Source organism: Chiloscyllium plagiosum, chromosome 1, assembly GCF_004010195.1.
Source record: "Chiloscyllium plagiosum isolate BGI_BamShark_2017 chromosome 1, ASM401019v2, whole genome shotgun sequence".
Classification (NCBI taxonomy): Eukaryota; Metazoa; Chordata; class Chondrichthyes; order Orectolobiformes; family Hemiscylliidae; genus Chiloscyllium; species Chiloscyllium plagiosum.
The window spans coordinates 153,993,951-154,015,420 of NC_057710.1; the positions used below are offsets into that span (position 1 = coordinate 153,993,951).

Below are 21,470 nucleotides of genomic sequence, written 5' to 3' on the forward strand. Positions count from 1 at the left end.
CTCTAGCTTCCCGGGCAGACAGACTGACTGACTCAGTGAGCAAATGTAACTATTGAAGAAAAGTGAAAGGCAGATAATGCAGGGAACTTGAGGCCAATTGGGCTTGCATTGTTGTCTGGGGAATAATTGTAATCTTTTTTATTCAGATAATTTTGTTGATATATTTGGAAAGCCACTGGATGATTAGACAGAGTTTTACAAAATACATTATGTTCGACAATTTTTTTTTTCCCCAAGTATTACTAGTAGACAAAGGGGAGCCAATGGATGTGGATTTTCAAAAAACATTGGATTAGATGCCATGTGAAGATTGAATATGCAAGGTTAGGATTCGTGGGACTGGGAGTAATCTAGTCACACTGTTGGAAAATGACTTAACAGACAATTGGCAGTGAGGAGCATGACATTTTTGATAGGCCATGACCAGTAGAGTGCCACAAGGATCAGTGTTGGGCCCTCAGCTACTTCCAGTCTATATTAGTGACTTAGACACCACGATGAAGAGTAATCTATCCAGGTTTGCTGCTGATACAAAGCTAGGTGGGAATTTGAGCTGTGAGAGACACAGCTGCAATGCAGATATAAACAAGTTAGTGGAAACAAGGTGAAAGATAGGAGTATAATGTAGGGAAATGTAAGATTCTTCTCTTGGTTATGCAAATAAAAATGCAAAAAAAATTTTCAAAGACATGAAGCTATCACATGTTTATATTCAACAAAGCGTGCATCAATTTTTACAAGGGATACTGAAATTAGAATATAATTACAGCTTGAAAAAAGCATGTTGGCTTTTTCTTCAAGGGACTTGGGTACCAGAACAAAGAGATCTTACAGTACTGTAATAGGTAGGGATTTAGTGAGCATTATGCACCATTCTGGTATCCGTATTGAAGAAAGTTGTACTTGCTATGGAGAACGTACAGTGAAGATTCACAAGGTTGGTTCCTGAGTGTTAACCAATGGTCAGCAGCTGAGTAAATTGCATCTATACTCTCTGGAGTTTCAAAGTATTGTAATACGTACACACGCTCCTGAAGGCTTGACAGAGTAGGCACAAAGAGATTGCTTGCCCTGCCCAGGGAATCCTGAACAAGGGGACACAGTCTCAGGATATGGGGTCCATCATTTAGGAAATTTCTTATGAATCTTTGGAATTCTTTGCCCCAGCTTCTTCATAGTTGTTATTTTCAAGACTTGAACAGATGTATTTTTTTTAGTATTGTCAGGGAGTCAAGGGAAATGGGGAGTGGGCAAGGAAGTAAAGTTGAGGCGAAAGATCAGCCATGGCGATATTGAGAAGGAGCGAGACCTTTTATAGTCAACTACTGCTGACGTTCCTTTTGTTTTAATGATGGATTTAACTCAACAGCACAAAGCCTTGATTACTATACTAAATGATTCATAAAACCTGAAGTATATATCAATCCTGTAGAGACTCGAATCGTAGAACCCCTACAGTGTGGAAAGAGGCCATTCAGCCCATCAAGTTGGCACCAATTCTCCAAAGAGCATCTGCCCAAACCCAGTCCCCCTACCCCATCTCCATAACCCTTCATATTGTCATGGCTAACCCACACATCCCTGGACACTACAAAGTAATTTAGCATGGCCAATCCACCTAAACTGCGCATCTTTGGACTGTGGGAGGAAACCAGAGCACCCGGAGGGAACCCATGCAGACACGGGGAGAATGAGCAACTCTACACAATCACCTGTGGCTGGAATTGAACCCGGCTCCCTGGTGCTGTGAGGCATCAGTGCTAACCACTGAGCCACCACGTCACCAAATTAATTGTTTCTTTGGATGAAGGGTAGTCCATGCATTCTTGGGCTTTAATTTGGTAATACACTAGCTATCACTTAAAATCATACGTATGTGCTCGATTATCCTTAATTAAGGAACTTTACTTGATCCGGGAAGCTAATTCACTGTTTAGAAGAGATGAATTCTCCAGTTCGTGTTTCATGACAAAGTTGAGTTCTATTTTCAGTGTGTGAGCACTGCTGACTAAACCAGCATTTAGTGACTTGAGAACAGTATTGTTGATGTCCTGTCCACAGAAGCTAACTTTCTAGAAGATAGCATTATTTTTCAATTTCAATTCACAGGCTTTTTGAAGGCTGTTTTCTAAAGAGGGGTGGAAGTGTGAAGAACGTGCTGTCTTTCCCAGCACCAATGAAATTCCCTCCCAGTTGCTCTGTAATCAATGTTTTGTGATCTGGTTTTCTTTACCTAAACTTCCAACCCATATTTCAAAACAGACGTGTTAGACAGGATGGTTTTCCAGATGCTTTGTCACATTTATCCAGTACATCATTGAGGTAAAAATCACACAACACCAGGTTATAATCCAACAGGTTTAATTGGCAGCACACTAGCTTTCAGATAACTACCTGATGAAGGAGCGTCGCTCCGAAAGCTAGTGCTTCCAATTAAAAACCTGTTGGACTATAACCTGGTGTTGTGTGATTTTTAACTTTGTACACCCCAGTCCAACACCGGCATCTCCAAATCATCAGTGAGGTATGTGGTCAGGGTGGTGTTGAGTTTGACTCCCTTTACTGGGCCCAGTTTGTTGATCGCATCTGGTTTACTTTCACGTACTGCAGATAATGTAAGTGCCACTGAGAATAGAGGAGAAAATCCAGTCAGGAGTCTGCTTGTTATCACTCCGGGAGGTGTTGGCCTGAAGCTATTAATCTAGAGACCCCAGCAATGTTCTGGGCACTTGGGTTCGACTCTTGCTATGGCAGATGGTGGAATTTAAATTCAATAAAAATCTGGAGTTAAGAGTCTAATGACGACTGTTGTCAATTGTTTAAAATATCCATCTGGTTCACTGATGTCTTTTAGGAAAGGTAACAGCAATTCTTCCCAATCTGCCCTATGTATGACTCTAGATCCATAGATTGACCCTTACCTGCCCTCTAAGCACACTCATCCCATGAATGATTTTTAAAAAAAATGCACAATGATTAATTCAACCCAATCTGCCCTCATCCAGTGATATTTTATATTCACTTCCCAATACAGAGATTATTGGACAGCAACATTACCTGCAGCCTTCACTATCCCAGGGATGCTGATGCTCATCTTAGTTCTGAGGGGAGGCCTTAACTTGTATAGCTGCAGATTACTCTTTGGTGATGTGAATAATGTCAACAAATGTTATTTATTCGTGCACAGGTGATGAAGATCTTAGAGAGGTATGACCCACTGAAAACCTCCAGTGCCAGACACGGGAGTATCCCTCCCGATGAAGCTAGCGCCGTTCAGAATTATGTTGAGCACATGATCTTTCTGCTGATTGAGGAGCGAGTTGAAGATGCTTCCATGGGTCCTATCCTCGAGTTTGTGGTGACAGAAAATGTCATGGAGAAACTTTTCCTGTGGAGTCTTCGAAGGGAGTTCACAGACGAAATGAAAATCGAGCAGATAAAAATCTATGAAATGTTGGTCACACAATGCCATCAGCCTTTGCTGCACCACAAGCCAATCTTGCGGCCTTTAATGATGATGTTAAGTGTGTGCTCTGGGACTACTGCGCCCAAGGTGGAAACTGAACTGGTCTTACTCCTCAATCAGCTCTGTTCCATCCTGGCTAAGGACCCTTCTACCTTGGAGCTCTTTTTCCACACGAGTGAAGACCAGGGAGCAACAAACTTTCTCATTTTCTCCTTACTGATTCCCTTCATTCACCGAGAGGGGGTAGTGGGACAGCAGGCTCGAGATGCTTTGCTGTTTATCATGTCCATGTCGGGTGAACATGATGTGGCAAAACACATTGTGGAAAATACATACTTCTGTCCGGTAAGAGTTTCAGCATTTAATGCTAGTAATTATGGCTCCTTTGTAATTGGAGGAAACCGATCACCGTTATTATGTGCGTTGTTGTTGTGGCAGTATCGAACATGAATATTGTTGAAAATGGTACATTTTGTTAAGTTTTTCATCTTGTATTTGTTAGGACAATTTGCAAGACTACCAATAAAAAGGAAGAAGAGAGCTGATTGGTTAATGTGTTGCCATAGCCAGTGTACCAGTTAAATAATGATTGATAGTTAAGTACTAAGTTTTGATCAAATTTTAAACCAGACAAGTTGACTCTGGTCAAGGCATTGTCCTAAGAATAAACAAGACAATGGTTGTTGCAGTAAAGGGCCGGGTCTTATGTATTAATGTACGTAACTTCTAGTATAGGCTGAACTGCAATACTGATTGATAATGATCAATCAATTGTCAGCATGATTCTTAACGCAATCAAGATTATGCAGCATGTGCTGTCCAATCATGTAATCACATCGAATCTTCAACAGTCTGTTGTGAATTTTGCAACCACGGGTACGGGAAGTACTTTGTTTTAAAGAACTAAAAGAAGATGTTGTTTGATATGATCTACCCGTCTTTGGGACGTACAGTCAGAATTAGAATTAGAATCCCTACAGTGTGGAAACACGCCCTTCAGCCCAACAAGTCCACACCAACCCTCTGAAGAGTATCCCACCCAAATCCATTCCCCATTACTCTATATTTACCACCTGACTCATGCATCTAACCTACATATCCCTGAACACTACAGGCAATTTAGCTTGGTCAGTTCACCTAACCTGCACATCTTTGGACTGTGGGAGGAAACCGGAGCACCCGGAGGAAACCCACGCAGACACAGGGACAATGTACAAACTCCACACAGACAATCACTTAAAGCTGGAATCGAACCCGGGTCCCTGGCGCTGTGAGGCAGCAGTGCTAGCCACCGTGCCACCCCACATTACTGGCACTGAAATTCATATCCCATATTAATCACTTGTGTGATAGATGGATATCTGTTGCTTGGACGGCAGTATCCAGTTAGGGACGAATGCCACTTGTGTTGCTACTGCATTGTATTGTGAAATGGTGGCTCAGTGGTTAGCACTACTGCCTCACAGCTACAGGGTCCTGGGTTTAATTCCCACCTCTCTGTGTGGAGTTTGCACATTCTCCCTGTGTCTGTGTGGGTTTCTTCCGGGTGCTCCGGTTTCCTCCCACAATCCAAAGATGTGCAGGTTATTTGATTTGGCCATGCTAAATTGTCCACAGTGTTAGGTGCATTAGTCAGGGGTAAATATAGGGTAGGGGAATGGGTCTGGGTGGGTTTCTCTTCAGAGGGGTAGTGTGGCCTGTTTCCACACTGTAGAGAATCTAATCTAATCTAATCCAGCCTCACCTGTTGCTTAAATATTTGAGATACTTTCCACTTTTGGGGTAATCTGAGGTCGATTGTGCAGGACTAGGGGTCCTGGCCTTTGAATGGCACTAAGCCCATTTATGAGCTTGTGTGTTATGCAATGGAAAATATTGGATCAGGATAATTATTGTCTCATCTAGCATGGATGCTTGCTTTCCTCTTACTCTGGTATTTCTTGCAAATTTTCCTAATAAATTCAAGCTTCTAAATGTATCTTTTCAGTGACATGCAAATTGCGTAAGAATGATAAGATCTGAAGAAACTGTGTGGTTAGTAATTCCTGTTCTGTAATTCAGTAAGCTTCCACTTCAGCTGTTTGTTGTGTTTTATGAGGACCAGCTCTCTTGACCCCCTCGGTCACCACTTGAGTGGTTCGGTTGCTTTGCCTGATTGAGCACAAGTTGCCTCCGCTTCTACATTGACACTTTTTGGCCAATCTGTGCTCATGTATTTTCTCCTTTAGCTCAGCCCCTGTGAAGGAGCCTGCAATATTTTGTTACGTTACGATCACTATACAAACAGAAGGAATTGTTATACAATTATGGGATCTGTCACTACTTGGATGTGCCATCTAATCAACTACACAGCTTTATTGTATTTGAGGTGAATTCCATCCATGAACTGGCTTTTTTCCATGAGAGTAAACATATCCTGGTTTACACAGTACCTCTGGCATGTTCAGCAGTGCAAGGCAACGGCTTATATAAAGGACTGCAGACTTACAATTAACCGTATTGCTCTCAGTGCTGAGGGATTCTAGTTGCAAATAGAGTGACACACAATATCTGAAGAAGATTGTCAAAGCACATCTTCAGTAAATCTTATATTTGCTCACAACCAAATGTCACTGTATCTATTCATGAATAATGCGAATACAATGAGCATTCTATACAACCAATAGTTATATTGCTATTTAATTAGCAATATACCTGAGAACACATTTATGAATTCACTTTGTGTGCGTGAAGTTCTGGACTGAAAGCACAAATTTCTTCTCAGATTGTGGTTTATCTTTGAAATTCAGTACTCCCTAGAGCAGTGAATGCTGGATCATTGGGTCAATAGGTCAGTTCAAGGCTATCTTAGGCAGATGTCTGACCCAAAAGGAAGTCCAAGGTTATGAGAAACAGGTAGGAAAGCAGAGTTAGGGACATACTCAGATCAGGTTTGATTATTGAATAGCAGAACAGGCTAAAGGGGCTGAATGGCCTCCTCTTGTTTTATTTGTTCTTCTTCATAGAATCTCTTCAGTGCAGAAGTGGGCCATTCAGCCCATCAAATCCACACCAATCCTCCGAAAAGCATCCCACCAAGACCTGTCGCCCTGTTTCCCCCCTCAGTGGAAGCAAAATGCTCAGAGAGACAGTGTAGTTTTACCTCCTTCATCTTTATTCCGGGCCCTGGGGGGATAGAGAACGATCGCTCATGTGCACAGGGACATGAGTTCACGGTCTTCTATAGAACAGCAGTTTCTCAATTAACTATATAGTCATTTTATGGGGAGGAGCATCCAGATAAGGCAACATACATATTGAATGGGTGACTGTTAAAATTAACGAGTGTCAATAGTAAAAATAAAGCTGACTGCTGTTACACAATGAATAACTGGCTTCATATAATGAATACTTTTCCCCTTGTTAACTGCCTTTACATACTGAATGCTTCTTCATCTTGTTAGATGGCTCTACATAATGAATGCTTTTCCACCTTGTTAAGCCATTACCCTTGCATCCAGCACCCCATTGTTAACAGTAAGTTCTTATCTAAGGTGCAGCACCCCATTGTTAACAGTAAGTTCTTATCTAAGGTGAGTCATGCTCAGTTGAACCTCTTGTTTCACAAAACACAGAACTTAACTCTTTCCCTGCCTGCTTATACCCTATACACATTCTAATTCCCTCCTTTTCTCATTTCATGATAACCACCGAGATGGCACTATCAGCTTTTATGAGTCTCTGAAAGCCAGTATTTAAACAAGTTATTGACACACAGAATACAATGATTATAACAACAAAAATTACTGGTCTGTTCCAATACATAGAGTTTGAAGAATCCTCCCATGTGGAAAAGATTCACCAGTAAAGTTCTTAAATCCACGGTCCTTAGTGACCATTCCACCCCCTCCAAGTTGAGTGGAAATGAGTCAGTTCTCCAAAATCTCCTTCAGTAAAGTCCAACCTGAAAATAAAATCCAGTCTGCCCTTCCTATCACTGCATGGAGAAATCTGCATTCTTGGATAAGGGCAGTTAAATACTTAAAGCTGATGAGACTTCCATCCTTGCGGAGATGCTTCAGATGGAGGATACCAGCGCATCGGAGTGTGCAGTACAGCAGCAGGCTTGGTGAACGCTGCATTCTACGCTGTGTCTGCTCCTGCCCTGCTGTTAAATCTAACAAAGCCAACTGGCCTTGTGATGTTAGCTTGATCAGTGAACCTTCATATCCCTCAAGTGATCGAAAAACAAGGTAAAGCTCACGTGGTTTAATGTCCACAGGAAGGTCACTGACAAACAGCATACAGACCTCTTCACTGTTGTTAGCTTCTTGACTTTTCATGCTCATAACTGGGTACCTGATTGGATCCGTTGGATCAGCTTGTGGTCCAAAGGCATGCTTTACCTGTGAATGGAGAAACTCGAGAGATGATGTTAGCTGCTGAAAGTATCTCAGCATTTCCTCTCTCTTGTTCCTTCCTTGTCAAGGTGGGTATCAGGACGAAGACTGTCCCATATTTAACTACACTAAACTGTGGCTGCCTAATCCAACATTCTTTGAATTATTGAGTCTGTTACTCTGTTCACTACTTATGACATTATCAAGTTTTATACAATCTAAATTGTATTGCTTAAACAAATCAGTCAATTATAAACAACAATCAGTGGTCCTAAAATCAAACCTTCGGGGGACCTCATTCAGGTTATTCAAAAATTATTTTCTTTAACAAATTAATACTTGGCTAATGTGAAAGCTGTTAGGAAAAGGATTTCAAACATCTGGAACAGGGAGAAAACAACAAAATGTTTCCTGTGGCTCAGCCATTGAAGAGGTAGTTTCAGTTCACATTTAAATCTCAAATATTTGTGAGAAACAAATGCAGAATATATTAAAATATGTTCTCCAAATGAATCTTCCCAAATGAAACAGTTGGAATTAGAGTGGCAACTTTGGGAGAGATCACCCTTCTTTGAGTTTACAGTATGAAGGGGGCCAATGAAGTCTTAACAAAAATTAACAGAATTTAAGCAGCTCAGCCTCCAGTTCTGATATTCTCTAAAATCCTAACAAAACATCAAACTCAAAATGCACTTTTCTTTTTGTGAACACTCTGCATTAAAAACACAGCAGCAAAGATAGTTTAATACAATTCTCTCATCTGGTTAAAGCATGACCCCAGACCCCACTTTTTCTTAAACAGGCATTACAGAATTTCAAACACATCAGGGGCTCAAGGCACTCAATCAATTAGTCTTAAGGTTACAAGTTTGATAATTTTAAAAAGGACATACTTTTGTACTATTTCAATGTAGAAACAAAATCTGTCTCATTACATAGCTCACAAAACACATTGAATTGAGATCCTAATTTCAACAAGGCAAAACAGTTACCTAAAAGGATTTTCTGAACCAGTATTTTAACAAACTAGAATTTTTAAACATCAAACACTCTCAGCATGGCACAATTTACATTCCAACTTTCCCTTTTCAACCCAAGTGTACAAGAAATTATAGCCTTAATTTCTTGTATTTATTTATTTATTTATTTATTTGCATCCTCTCACTGAAATTACCCTTCTAAAAAGAGAAAGCCCTCACAGCAGACCGCATGGCGCCGCAGTCCAAGCCACTCTCTTCCCCCAAAACAAAGACTCTTAGAGCCTCAAATTTTGCCACTAGGGGACTTCAACCCCTTTCTCACTTTACTCCTCACAGGAATCAAACCTCAATTAAACCCAGAGGGTTCGAATCCCACTTCACCCCAGAGAACGTGAACCTCAACACAACGCAAAAGACTCGAACCTCAATTAAACCCAGGGGTTCTGATTAATCCCCCCCACCCAAATAAAACACAGAGGATTCAAACCTTTGCCTGCCAGCGCGCTTACAAAACTGTGTCTCTATAGAATAGAGAGTGATTGAATGAGGGGGGCCGCCTCTTGCACACAGGGATATCAAGAGGGACCAAGGTTTAAAATCTTACCTTGTGGGCCCGTCCGTCTCGAGACACTGATGTTCCAGGCAGCTGCTGACACCGTCCGATCGTAACTATGAGTTCGGATCCTGCCGACTACACCAGTAATGTCGTCCCGTTTTACACTCCCCTCAGTTGAAGCAAAATGCTCAGAGACACAGTGTAGTTTTACCTCTTTCATCTTTATTCTGGGCCCTGGAGGGAGAGAGAATGATCACCCATGTGCACAGAGACATGGGTTTACAGTTGTGTCTAGAACAGCAGTTTCTTAATGAATTATATAGTCATTTCACAGGGAGGAGCATCCAGATACGGCAACATACATATTAATTGGGTGACCGTTACAATCAATGAGTGTCAATAGTAAAGATAAAGCCATCTGCTGTTACACAATGAATAACTGACTTCACATAATGAAGACGTTTCACCTTGTTAAACTGACCTGACATACTGCTTCCAATATTATTAAATGGCTCTACATCATGAATACTTTTCCACCTTGTTAACTCATTACCCTTGCCTCCAGCATCCCATTGTTAACAGTAAGTTCTTATCTGATCTGAGTCATGCTCAGCTGAATCTCTTGTTTCACAAAACTCAGAATTTAGCTCTTCTCTCTATTGCTCATACCTTATACACTTTCCCAAAGCCTGCATTTGCCATGAAAGTGAGGACTGCAGATGCTGGAGCGCTGAGTCAAGAGTGTGGTGCTGGAAAAGCACAGCAGATCAGGCAGCATCCAAGGAGCAAGAGAATCGATGTTTCGGGCAAAATCCCTTCATCTGCATTTACCATGGTTAACCAACCTAACCTACACATTCCTGGACCCTACAAGGCAATGTAGCATGGGCAATCCACCTAACTTGCACATCTTTGGGCTATGGGAAGAAACTGAGTGCCTGGCGGAAACGCACACACGCGCGCGCGCGCACGCGCACGCACGCACACACACACACAGATGCACGCAGATGCACAGACAAACACACAACACATGTACACACAGACAAATACTCTCTTTCTGTCCCTTTTTCTGTGTGTCTTTCTGTCTGTCTCTCTCTCTCTCTCTGTGGGGATTCAGTGGGGCTTAAATGGGAAATTCTCCCTATCTAACACATGCGCTCCTAGGGATGCTTTCCCAGTGGTGGGTTTGGATTTTAATGAGGCTACCTTCCCAGTGTGCCCTCCTGTCTCTGGTTTTCCACCCTGCCATCCAGCCAGATTGACGGGCCTGCAACAAGTTGAAGGCTTCTCTTTACGAAAGCAAGGCAGAGACGTGAAACTCTTCAATACGTTATTGGCCTGCAATATTGAAGATGATGATTTCAGTTCATTCAACCTGGTCACTTGTGCACCAGTACCAGAAAGAACTGCCATGGAAAGTGCTGAACTATTTTAAAAATCTATCCTGATGCAGGAGTTTACCCACTACTACCCAGTCTGACCTTAATGTGACTTTGGACTTTTACAAAATTGCTGACAACACTGTTAGTGTTGGCAGTAGATGCTGTCTTGCCAGTGTTGCTCACATTCCAAGAATTGGAAAAAAATCCAAAAAAAAGATCTTTTAAAAAGAATCTTACCCATAAAAGTTGGTAGGATGGTAAATAATGAGGGTAGTGTAAACTGCAGAAGGATATCAATGGACTGGTTAGCTAGGCAGAACAGTGGCAAATGGAGTCCCACTTGGAAAGTGAGAGTTAACACAGTTACGAAGGCAAGGGATTACACAGTGAATGGTCAGGTTCTCAAAAAAGTACTTGGTGTGCAGATCTACAGATCCTGAACATAACAGGGCAAGTGGCTTAAGGTGGCACATGGGATCCTTGCTGTTACTAGTCACAGCATAGATTATAAGAGCAGGGAAATTATGCTGGAACTGTTTATGTGCTGATTTGGCCACACATGAAGTACAATGTGCAGCTCTGGTCACCACGTTATAGGAAGGATGGTGCTAGAGCTGGTGCTGAGGAGATTTATCAGGATGCTGCCTGGGCTGGAAGGACTGAGCTGTGAGGAAAGATTGAATAGGCTGGGCTTGGCTTACTTGGAGCAGGGACGGTTGTGAGTGGACCTGATAACAATGAATAAGATGTGAGTGTGGATACAAAGGCTCTTCCCCATTAGTAGGGGAGCAAGTAACCAGGGGGCACAGATTTAAAGCTAAGAGCAGAGTTGAGGAGGTTTTTCTTTTGGAGACTAATACAAGTTTGGCTCTCACTGCCTTGAAAGGGTGGCTGAGTCAGAAATTCTCTCAATATTTAAGGAATATTTAGATACTCACTAGTGTTGCTATAGCAATCAGGATTCTGGACCAAGATCTGGAAAATGGGATTAGTTTAGTCAGATCCGTGTTAACTGGCATGCCCATGATGAGCTAACTGGCCACCTCCCGTACTGTAAATGTCAGTGAGGCTGTCAGTAATATAGTAATAAGGGGTGGCACGGTGGCTCAGTGGTTAGCACTGCTGCCTCACAGCGCCAGGGTCCCAGGTTCAGTTCCAGCCTTGGGTGACTGTCTGTGTGGAGTTTGCACGTTCTCCCTGTGTCTGTGTGGGTTTCCTCCGGGTGCTCCGGTTTCCTCCCACATTCCAAAGATGTGCAGGTCAGGTGAATTGGTGAATTGGCCATGCTAAATTGTCTATAGTGTTCAGCGAAGTGTGGGTTAGGTGCATTAGTCATGGGAAATGTAGGGTTATAGGTTAAGAGGGTGGGTCTGGGAGGGATATTCTTCGGAGGGTTGGTGTAGCCTGTTTCCACACTGGAGGTGTCCCGTGGTTCTATGGTTCTAATGAAGTTCATCTGCAATTTGGACATGACTTAAAATCAGAGGAAATGTGTATTTTACTTGTTATCCTGAACCTGCTATTTTAATGCTGGGCTGTTAATTATTGTTGTACTAAATGTTACCATAAATAATTAATGGATAATGTTGACATGTTTCTATACACAGCTACTTATTACTTCTCATTGAAACCCAAGTTATATCTCCTTGTCTTTGTCCTAGTTTTCACCTCAACAGTTTTAGTATTTTAAATTCAGATCCGAAGGAGCCATATATTCTGATGTTAATCTGATATCCTTGTGGCTTACTTTATATTCCTTGAGTCTCCTAGTTTTGGTTCCCTGCAGCTAAAGCATGTTGTCCCCTCCTCATAAATTCACTTGATATCTATCTCCTCGCTGGAAAATGTTAATTTTGTTGGGCAAAACCTTTCAAACAACAATTTGTCATGTTATGTGTTGAATAATTCTAAGTGCGATCCACGGCACTTCCCTGTTGCTACAGACCAGACGAGTATATTAACAGGGAATCTTTTTAACAACTAGCCACTCATACTATTGATAGCCCTATTGGCCGAGTGACAGTGACCTCCTTGACCTTTTCTTTATTTCTAATCCCATTTATTGCATTATATTTGTCTCCCCGCTGTTATGCTCCTCCAATTATTTACCTCCTGCAGAAAATAGCAAAATATTTGATTCATGTATTTCCCTTGCACTTGGGGTGAGTTGGTTAAGGAGGTCAGTGGATTCTTTAAGATGTTCCTTCTGTTAAAATTAGCAGATGGAAATTCCCCATGAGCTCAAGTCTGAGTTCCCATTATGTGTTCAAGGGCACGTGGTGCAAATTCATGAAATGAAGTTGCTCTTTTAATTAAAATAACTGCAAGTGATTAGATATTCTTCACTTGGCCTAGTCTGATTGCTTTTAATTTGTTGATGATTCTTTGTGTTTGTGAAGGACATAGGAGATTGCATACATCATTGTCCCTCCTCCTGTCAAATGTGGAACTGAATCTTGATGCAATTCCACTTGCCTTTCTGTTGTCTCAAATACAAAATTCTCTCGACTGCATCTGTCAATCATATGGAGCCAGTGTGGGTCGCATTCAGCTCTGTGTGAAAAATGGGAAAGATATCGAAAATAAATGGCAAAAAAAATTACAAATGTGTTCTCTCTGCAACTCCTGTACTGTAGTTATTGTTTTAATGCCTTAAATGTGTGCTTTGTAATTTGTGCCAACTCTTCCCACTGTCTTTATCGATTTAGTTGTTAGTTGCTCGAAAGACAAAGTTGACCTTTTGACGGCTTTAGTCTTTGCTAAATCCCTCCGTGCTGCTCCAGTAAGATCAATCCTGAGTTTTATTCCTCTGACGACTCCTCCTCTGGTTTCAACAGTAATTCTAATCTTGAGGGCGTCCCTTCAGGGTGTGTCTCACCAAAACATTGCCTGTAGGATTTTCTTATTCCCAGCATATTTTAGGTCGATTGATAACTGTTTACTTCAGCCTAAAGAAATTTGGTCTGTTATACTGTTCCAGCAATACTATACTGTATTGACATGACACTGTTTGAAATTCGGGAAGCTGCTTTTAACTCCTAAATTAGGAATTGATTTGAAAGTTCTGAACCAGTAGTATGAATAATAAGGTTGGCACAAGTTTTTCTTTATTCATTCGTGGAATGTGGGCGTTGCTGGCTAGGAGAGTATTTATCGCTCCCATCCTAACTATCCAGTGGGTAGTTAAGAGTCAACCACGTTGCTATGGATTTGGAGCCAGATGTCAGCCAGACAGGGTAAGGATGGCAGGTTTCCTTCACTAAAGGACATCACTGATTCTTTTGGGTTTTGAACCAGGGTGGCTCAGTGGTTAGCACTGCTGCCTCACAGCACCAGTCACCTGGGTGTGATTCCACCCTTGGGTGACTGATTGATTGTGTGGAGTTTGCACATTTTCCTCGTCTCTGCGTGGGTTCCTCCAGATGTTCCAGTTTCCTCCCACAGCACAAAGATGGATTAGTCATGGGAAACACAGGGTTGCAGGGATCGGGTCAGGGTGTGGGCTTGGGTGGGATGCTTTTTGGTGGAGGTGGGGGGGTGGTGTCAGTGTGAGCTCGATGGGCTGAATGGCCTGCTTCCATGTTGTACAGATTCTATGATCATCGTTCATAGCAATCAGCAGTAGCGACCATGTGACCACAGTTTATTGCTTTCCCTGATTCCACTGACTTACATGCATTTCCAAAAACCATTTGATAAGGTATTACATACTTCGTTAGGGCTTGTCAGTAAAGTGTGTGTGCATGGGATTCGGGGTGAGTGGTAAGTAACAGAGCAGATACCAATTGGTTTGAAGAGCGAGAGAGAGAAGGGGTCAAAGGTAGTTAATTAGCTTAACAGATGACACAATAGTAATGTTCCACAAGGATCAGTGCTCTGCATATTTATATACACGATTTAGGTGGCTAGATGGATATATAATTGGCAGGAGACAGAATAATGGTGGAGGGTTGCTTTTCGGATTGGAGGCCTGTGACCAGCGGTGTTCCACAGGGATCAGTTCTGGGTCCTCTTTTGTTTGTTATTTATATAAATGATTTGGATAAGAATGTAGAACACCTGGTTAGTAAGTTTGCAGATGACACCAACATTGGAGACATAGAGGACAGTGAAGAAGGTTTTCAGAGATTACAAAGGGATCTTGATCAAATAGGTCAATGGGCTGAAAAATGGCAGATGGAGTTCAATCTGGATAAATGTGAGGTATTGCATTTTGGTACAACAAACAATTAATGATAGGACCCTGGCTAATGTTGTAGAACAGAGGAACCTAAGGATGCAGCTGCATAATTCTTTAAAGTTTGCATCAAGTACAGCCAGGGTGGTTAAAAAGGCACTACGCACACTTGCCTTCTTGCTCAGTCCTTTGAGTATAAGATTTGGGAAGTCATGTTGAGGTTGTACAAGACATTAGTGAGGCCTCTTCTGGAATACTGTGTCCAGTTCTGGTCACCCAGTTATCAGAAGGATATTATTAAGCTGGAGAGGATTCAGAAGATGTTGCCGGGAATAGAAGGTTTGAGTTTTAAAGAAAGGCTGGAAAGGTTGGGACTACTTTCATTGGAGCATAGGAGGTTGAGAGGCGACCTGATAGAAGTTTACAAAATGATAAAAGGTATAGATGTAGTTAATGGTAGCTGTCTCTCCCCTAGGATGAGGCATTTCAAGGCACATTTCTAAAGTGAGAGGAGAGAAATTGAAAAATGACATAAGAGGCTAGTTTTTGTTTAGAGGATGATTCGCGTGTGGAATGAATTTCCTGTGAAAGTGGTGGTACAATTACAACATTTAAAAGACATCTGGATGGATATATGAATAGGAAAAGTTTGGAAGGATATGGGCCAGGAGGTAGGTGGGTCTAGTTTAGTTTGGGATTATGTTTGCCATGGATTTGTCGGACCCAAGGGTCTGTTACCGTGCTGTATGAACCTATGACTTTAAGTATGGTTTCAAAATTTGCATAAGGCACTAAATTGGGAAGTATGGTTAATGCTGAGGGAAACTAAGGCTTGTACAATCTTGCCAAATGAGTGTATAATTGGCAAATAGATTTTGAGTTCTGATGAAAGATCATTGGCCAGAAATGTTAAATCACTTTCCCTCTCAATAGATGCTACCTGACCTTTTGAGTATTTTTAACCTTTTCTCTATTTCCTTCAGATTTAAGATACCCCACAATACTCTCTTCATTTCAAGGTAGGTAAGTGGGTAGTGACAGGTGGGTTAACAACATCCATCTTCTTTAGAAAATAAGTGTCTAAATTGGGATGGAGGACCAGCGCAATCTGGGAATGCAGATGCATAGACCTTCATAAAGATGGAGGTCCATAATTCAATTAAAAGAAACAAACTTTGTTTTAGTTGTGGAGGGATGGAATTGAAAAGCAGAGAGCTTGTGCACCAGAATCATTCCCTGACCAAGTATTAGGTGAGATGAATTACAAATGTCCATGGGCTGCGGAATATTGACCAGGGCTGTTTAGGGAGTCAAGGTCTATGGAGCATAGTCTAAACGTTAGAGCCCAATACCTCCAGGAAAAACAGGATTAATCAACATTTGGAAGCACTGATTGATCAGGAATAGTCAGTTTGGATTTGTTTGAGGGAGACCCTTTCTGACTAATTGAAAAGTTTTTTGAAAGGTGTCTGAAGATATTGATGCGGGTAATGCAGTTGATGTGGTTTACTTGCACTTCAGTAAGGACTTTGACAGGTCCCACATGGAAGGATGGTCCAAAAAGGGAAGAGCCCTTGGGATCCAAGGCAAGTTGGCAAACTGGATCAAAAACCGACTTCCAAGTAGCAAGCAAAGAGTGAAGGTGTGGGGTTGTTTTTGTAATTGGAAGCCTGTGACTAGCGGGGTCCCAGAGAGTGGTATAGGACATGCTGCCTGAGAACGTGGTGAAGGCAGATATTCTCTCAACATTTAAGAAACATCTGGACGAGCACATAGTGGGCCGAGGAGCTTGTTTCTATGCCATTTGACTCTGTTCCTATGTGGTTAAGTAAGAATTCTACATAGATTTTTAATCAGTAAGGAAATCGAGGATTATAGTGAAAAGGCAGGGAAATGATGTTGAGTATAGTCAGGTCAACCATAACCTCAGACTCAGTAAAGCAGACTTGTTGGCCTACTCCTGCTCCTGTATCGTATGGGCTTAAAAGGTGATTGAAAATTGTAGTTATCTTCTGCAACTGATAGCTCAAGAATGAATAGTTAATTTAGCAAACTAAGACATCTGTTAACAAAATATATTAAAAGATATCGGGCAAAGATGAGAGTATATGAAGTTTGTTCACAGATTAACCATGATCCCACTGAATAGGCTCAAGGCCTTAACTTTGGACCACTCTGTTACTATGTTCATTATCCCCTGGTTTCTTTCTGACTGACGCTAACAATTCCAAATTGATCTTATTTCTCAAGCTCTAACCAATCGTCACTATTTACTTTTGATCATCTTTCCTTTTTATGTTAACTTATATTCTTGGTCCTGTTGCTTTGATGTTCAATACAAATCCCATTCACCTCCATTGCAAAAGAAATGATTTTCTTCTTTGTGCTAGATGTTACTTACCCATCAACAGCTCAAATCATATGTCTGTCCAGCTCAAGTGCTTTCTTAAAGGGTTACTCTCCCGGTCAGCACTGCCCAGGGAACACATCACCTTTGTGCCAGGAACAGGAAATCGAGGTGCACACTGGACTTCCCCACCCGTTTGTATTGTCCTAGTTTCTCTGGGCTTGCCCAAAGGGACAGACTTAAGCTGTGCCTATATTGATAGAGGTTATGCAGGAGAGTTGGAAGGGATGTTCCCAGTCTCTCCATCTTTGTTTTCTGGCTGTTCATCTAATTTCATAGATACTGAAAAGTTGGCGATACCCCACTCAGGGTCCTAGGGAAATGAGTCCTCTTCAGATGGGACGCTCAATCTCATAAAGCTATAAACTGACTACAGTCTGCAGCGTGAGGGATTCATCACAGATCTAAACATAGCTCGAGTACATCTTTGATACTGTCTGATCACATGGCACGTTCTTGATGGCAGAAATTCTGATGGAGTGCTGCTGAACCATATCTCGTTCAATAGTTCATATATGTTATTTAGTTTGCACTGGTCTGGTTTCCAGTCCTTGTGTCAAAAGAATCTGGTTGTGAGATTTCTATCGAGATCTTTTGGCTGCCTTGGAGAACAGCTGAAGGAGTTGCTAATCTTGTACCTTGTAGGCTCCTAGTTCTGCCTCATTTGCCCGGATATGCTCTGACCTGCCAATGATCAGGGTACTCTAACCCAGCATTTTCCTGGTTAGTACGAAGAGGATCAGGCAGAAAGACTTTCTATCTCATAAAGGTCATTATTCAAGCCTTGACTTCCTGAAAGTATGCTAGGATTTAAAAAAATGAAAACTTCAATCTGCACTAATGTATTAAAAGAAGTGACATAGGAGACTGAAATTGCAGCCAATGATGTCTGGATTATAGCTCAAATGAAAAAGACAATTTGTAATATAGAGTCATGGAGATGTACAGCACAGAAACAGACCCTTCGGTCCAACTCATCCATGCCGACCAGATATCTTAAATTAATCTAGTCCCATTTGCCAGCACTTGGCCCATGTGTCTCTAAGCCAATCCTATTCATGTTCCCATCCAGATGTCTTTTTCACTGCTTTACTTGAGTTTTTTTTCCTCTTCAGTGTTCAGTTGTTAGCTTTGCTGATTTGTCTCTACAACTGTGGCATAATGAGCCAGGAGGGTGGGAGAAGGGAGGAGAGAAGGCAGCAACATGAGTAAATTGTACTGACTGGATGGATTGAGTTGGTTCAATAGCTCCTATAGTTGAATGGTTGCATTGCTGACACCACAAGCATTTGTAAAAACCATTAAAATTAGGAAATGGTGCTTTTGTTAGCTCAATGCCAAAGTGTACTTCTGAGATTTCGGATGAAATATTTCCTGTACTTGTTGCCAGTGGGTTTCAGCAGTATCATCCCAGTTTTCATGAGACAGAATTGTCTCTAATTTGGCCCTAATTGTAGGAAGGCCACAGCATGGTAGGTAAGAAACATGGAAAGAGCTGTTCTACTAGGCAGTGCTTCTCTGGGATCGGGTTGGGGGCCAGACGGGTCAGGGGACTGCCTTCCTCTGCATCTGGAAGTGCTGTATCTGACTTAAAAGTGCCGAATGCTGAAACTGTGTGCCTAAAACAGGGAAAGCGCCATTCTTCAACACAACATGCTCTACCTTTTTTAACAGAAACCAGAAAATTAGAGGTATGTATGTGGTGCAGGTCTGGCCTGTTCCCTGAGTCTTTGCTAATGCAGTCACCAAGTTATCTTCCACTTCATCTGGAGGTTAAAGAAGGACTATGTGCACAGGGGAATCTTTTATGAAAGTTCTAGATAAGAGGGGGACGAATGTGCCCAATGTCATCTTCATACTATTGGCCACCTTTGTATGCAACTGCACCTGGCTGTGTGTATACTTTCAGTACGCAAACACCAAGTGTCACTATTTACGGAGGTTCTACCTGACCCCAGTGTTGTGAAGGATGGGTTTGGCCTTGTTGCTATGGAATGCTCCCAAGGTTGTTGGACTGTTCTGTATCATCTGTTCCTTGCGGAAAAATTTGTAAAGGAAGACACCTTTGACCAAAAGTGCATCAGAAAATGGCCAGCACGTATCATCCTCAAGACCCAGCAGGAAAAGCAGAGGGTGGATCCTATCGCGTGGTTCCCTCGGCAAGCTGTCAGAGTTGTTTAATAGAAAACCTTGTTGCTAGAACTTTCCAGGAAGTGCCAAGACATTGCTTAGCTGGTGGTGAGAAGGGCACTGCCCGTCAGATCCTTCATGCATGCCCAGTGTCTTGTACAGCACCGCACACTGCCCTCGAAGCAGCTGCATTGGCAGGGAGACTATCACACATCCCCTTCTGGAATGGGCCTTTGCACAGAAGGTTTGGAGAGAGATGCAGTGGTTTTTGTCAAGGTTCACCCCGAGCAGCTCTGTCTCACACGACTCTCTGGTGTATAGGCTGTTGCGTGTGACGCGCATTGAGCCAAATATCGACTGCACCTGGAAGACCATCAACATGGTGAAAGACGCTCTTCTGAAACTGTTGGTCTTCCTGTGCAAAAAGCTGACCTCAACCTCGGGTTACAGACTGGTGCATTCTAAAGGCCAGGACTCCTTGCTGAGGGATGCACTGAAGCCTGGGGCAGCTGTCACAAGGGACAGTGGGGAAAGACCATCCTCTAAGGCAGCTTTGGGCATTTTACGGCCCATGGGCCATATCCGGCCCTTTGGTTGTTCCTGTCCGGCCCGCATGAGGTCAATCTTAAATTAGAACATAAATGAAAAAGTATTTACACCATGCACGCAATACAACATCAACCACATGGTTAATTTTTACACAACACTTCCTGATGTATAATGCAATGCAAAAATACCAATTTCTGTTCAGGGTCAATTTCTGTCACTTTATCCTGCAATACAACTGTGTTGCTTTGGTTTTGGAAAGGATGCTTTTTTTATTTACGTATGGACGCACATGCGCATGTATGTGCTTGCGTGAACAGCTAAAAGTGATGCTTGCTGGCTAGCCCTCAAAATGTCAGCTCACGCCAATACAATTTATGTCATATTCCACAAAATCACCAGTAACAGTAAAGCCGTTTTTTGATGCAGAGTTAATTAAGGACTGCTTGTTGGACTCTGCAGAACTGAAATGCCCGGAGAAAAAGGAGGCATTTGAGAATGTGCCCCTCTTCCGACGCACTGTAACGACAAGGATTGGGGACATTGCGAGAAAATCTGGAGCTTCAGCTGCAGCACAGAGCAGTCAACTTTGGTTTTTTTTCCCTTGGCTTTGGCTGAGAGCTGCGACATACGTGACACAGCGCAAATACGCATCTTCGTACGTGGAATAACTACAGACTTTAAAATCATGGAGGAGCTGGCAGCCATGCAGTCAATGAAAAGAACAACAACTGGTAATGATTTGATCACTGAGGTAAATGCATATTTGGACACGTTGGGACTAAAATGGGACAAGCTGGGGGTGTGACAACGGATGGTTGTCCAAATCTAACGGGAAAAAATGTTGGACTCTTAATGCAGGATAAAGTGACAGAAATTGACCCTGAACAGAAATTGGTATTTTTGCATTGCATTATACATCAGGAAGTGTTGTGTAAAAATTAACCATGTGGTTGATGTTGTAACTAAAATAGTTAACTTCATCAGGGCAAGAGCTTTGAATCACAGGCAGTTTGTTTCACTTTTGGAGGAAAATGAGACTGAACATCGTGACAAAGACTACCACACAGCTGTCAGGTGGCTCAGCCTGGGCAAAATGCTGAAAAGTGTATGGGACCTGAGAGAAGAGATTCAAGATTTCTGTGTGAAGAAAGGGAATGGCACTCCACAGCTTTCAGATACAGACTGGATTGCAGATCTTGGTTTTGCTGTTGATGTGACTGCATTTATGAATGAATTAAATGTGAAACTGCAGTGCAAGGGCCTGTTTGTGCATGAAATGTACAACTTGGTGAAGGCTTTTATGAGAATGTTGCAGCTTCTCTCAAGCCAAATGGAGGACAACATTCTCACCCACTTGCCAACACTGAAGGAAGCTGCACCTTCAGCTGATCACCTCCACAGGTACTCATCTATGTTAGAAGCACTGCATGGTGAATTTTCAAGG

The 21,470-nt window shown here is 42.2% G+C and overlaps 1 protein-coding gene and 1 long non-coding RNA gene across 5 annotated transcripts in view; one reads left to right on the forward strand and one right to left on the reverse strand.

Moving 5' to 3' along the window:
- Positions 1-21,470, forward strand: part of fhip1aa (FHF complex subunit HOOK interacting protein 1Aa) — a 195,130-nt gene that overhangs the window by 104,241 nt on the left and 69,419 nt on the right. For all 4 annotated transcript variants that reach the window (XM_043699724.1, XM_043699704.1, XM_043699695.1 and 1 more), the window contains one exon: positions 3,188-3,811. In XM_043699724.1, coding sequence (XP_043555659.1) covers positions 3,188-3,811 — 624 coding nt within the window. The remainder of the gene's footprint in view (positions 1-3,187; positions 3,812-21,470) is intronic.
- Positions 13,153-21,470, reverse strand: part of LOC122554550 — a 52,574-nt gene continuing 44,256 nt past the window's right edge. The window contains exon 3 of the long non-coding RNA XR_006313020.1: positions 13,153-13,316. This is a non-coding gene — a long non-coding RNA (uncharacterized LOC122554550). The remainder of the gene's footprint in view (positions 13,317-21,470) is intronic.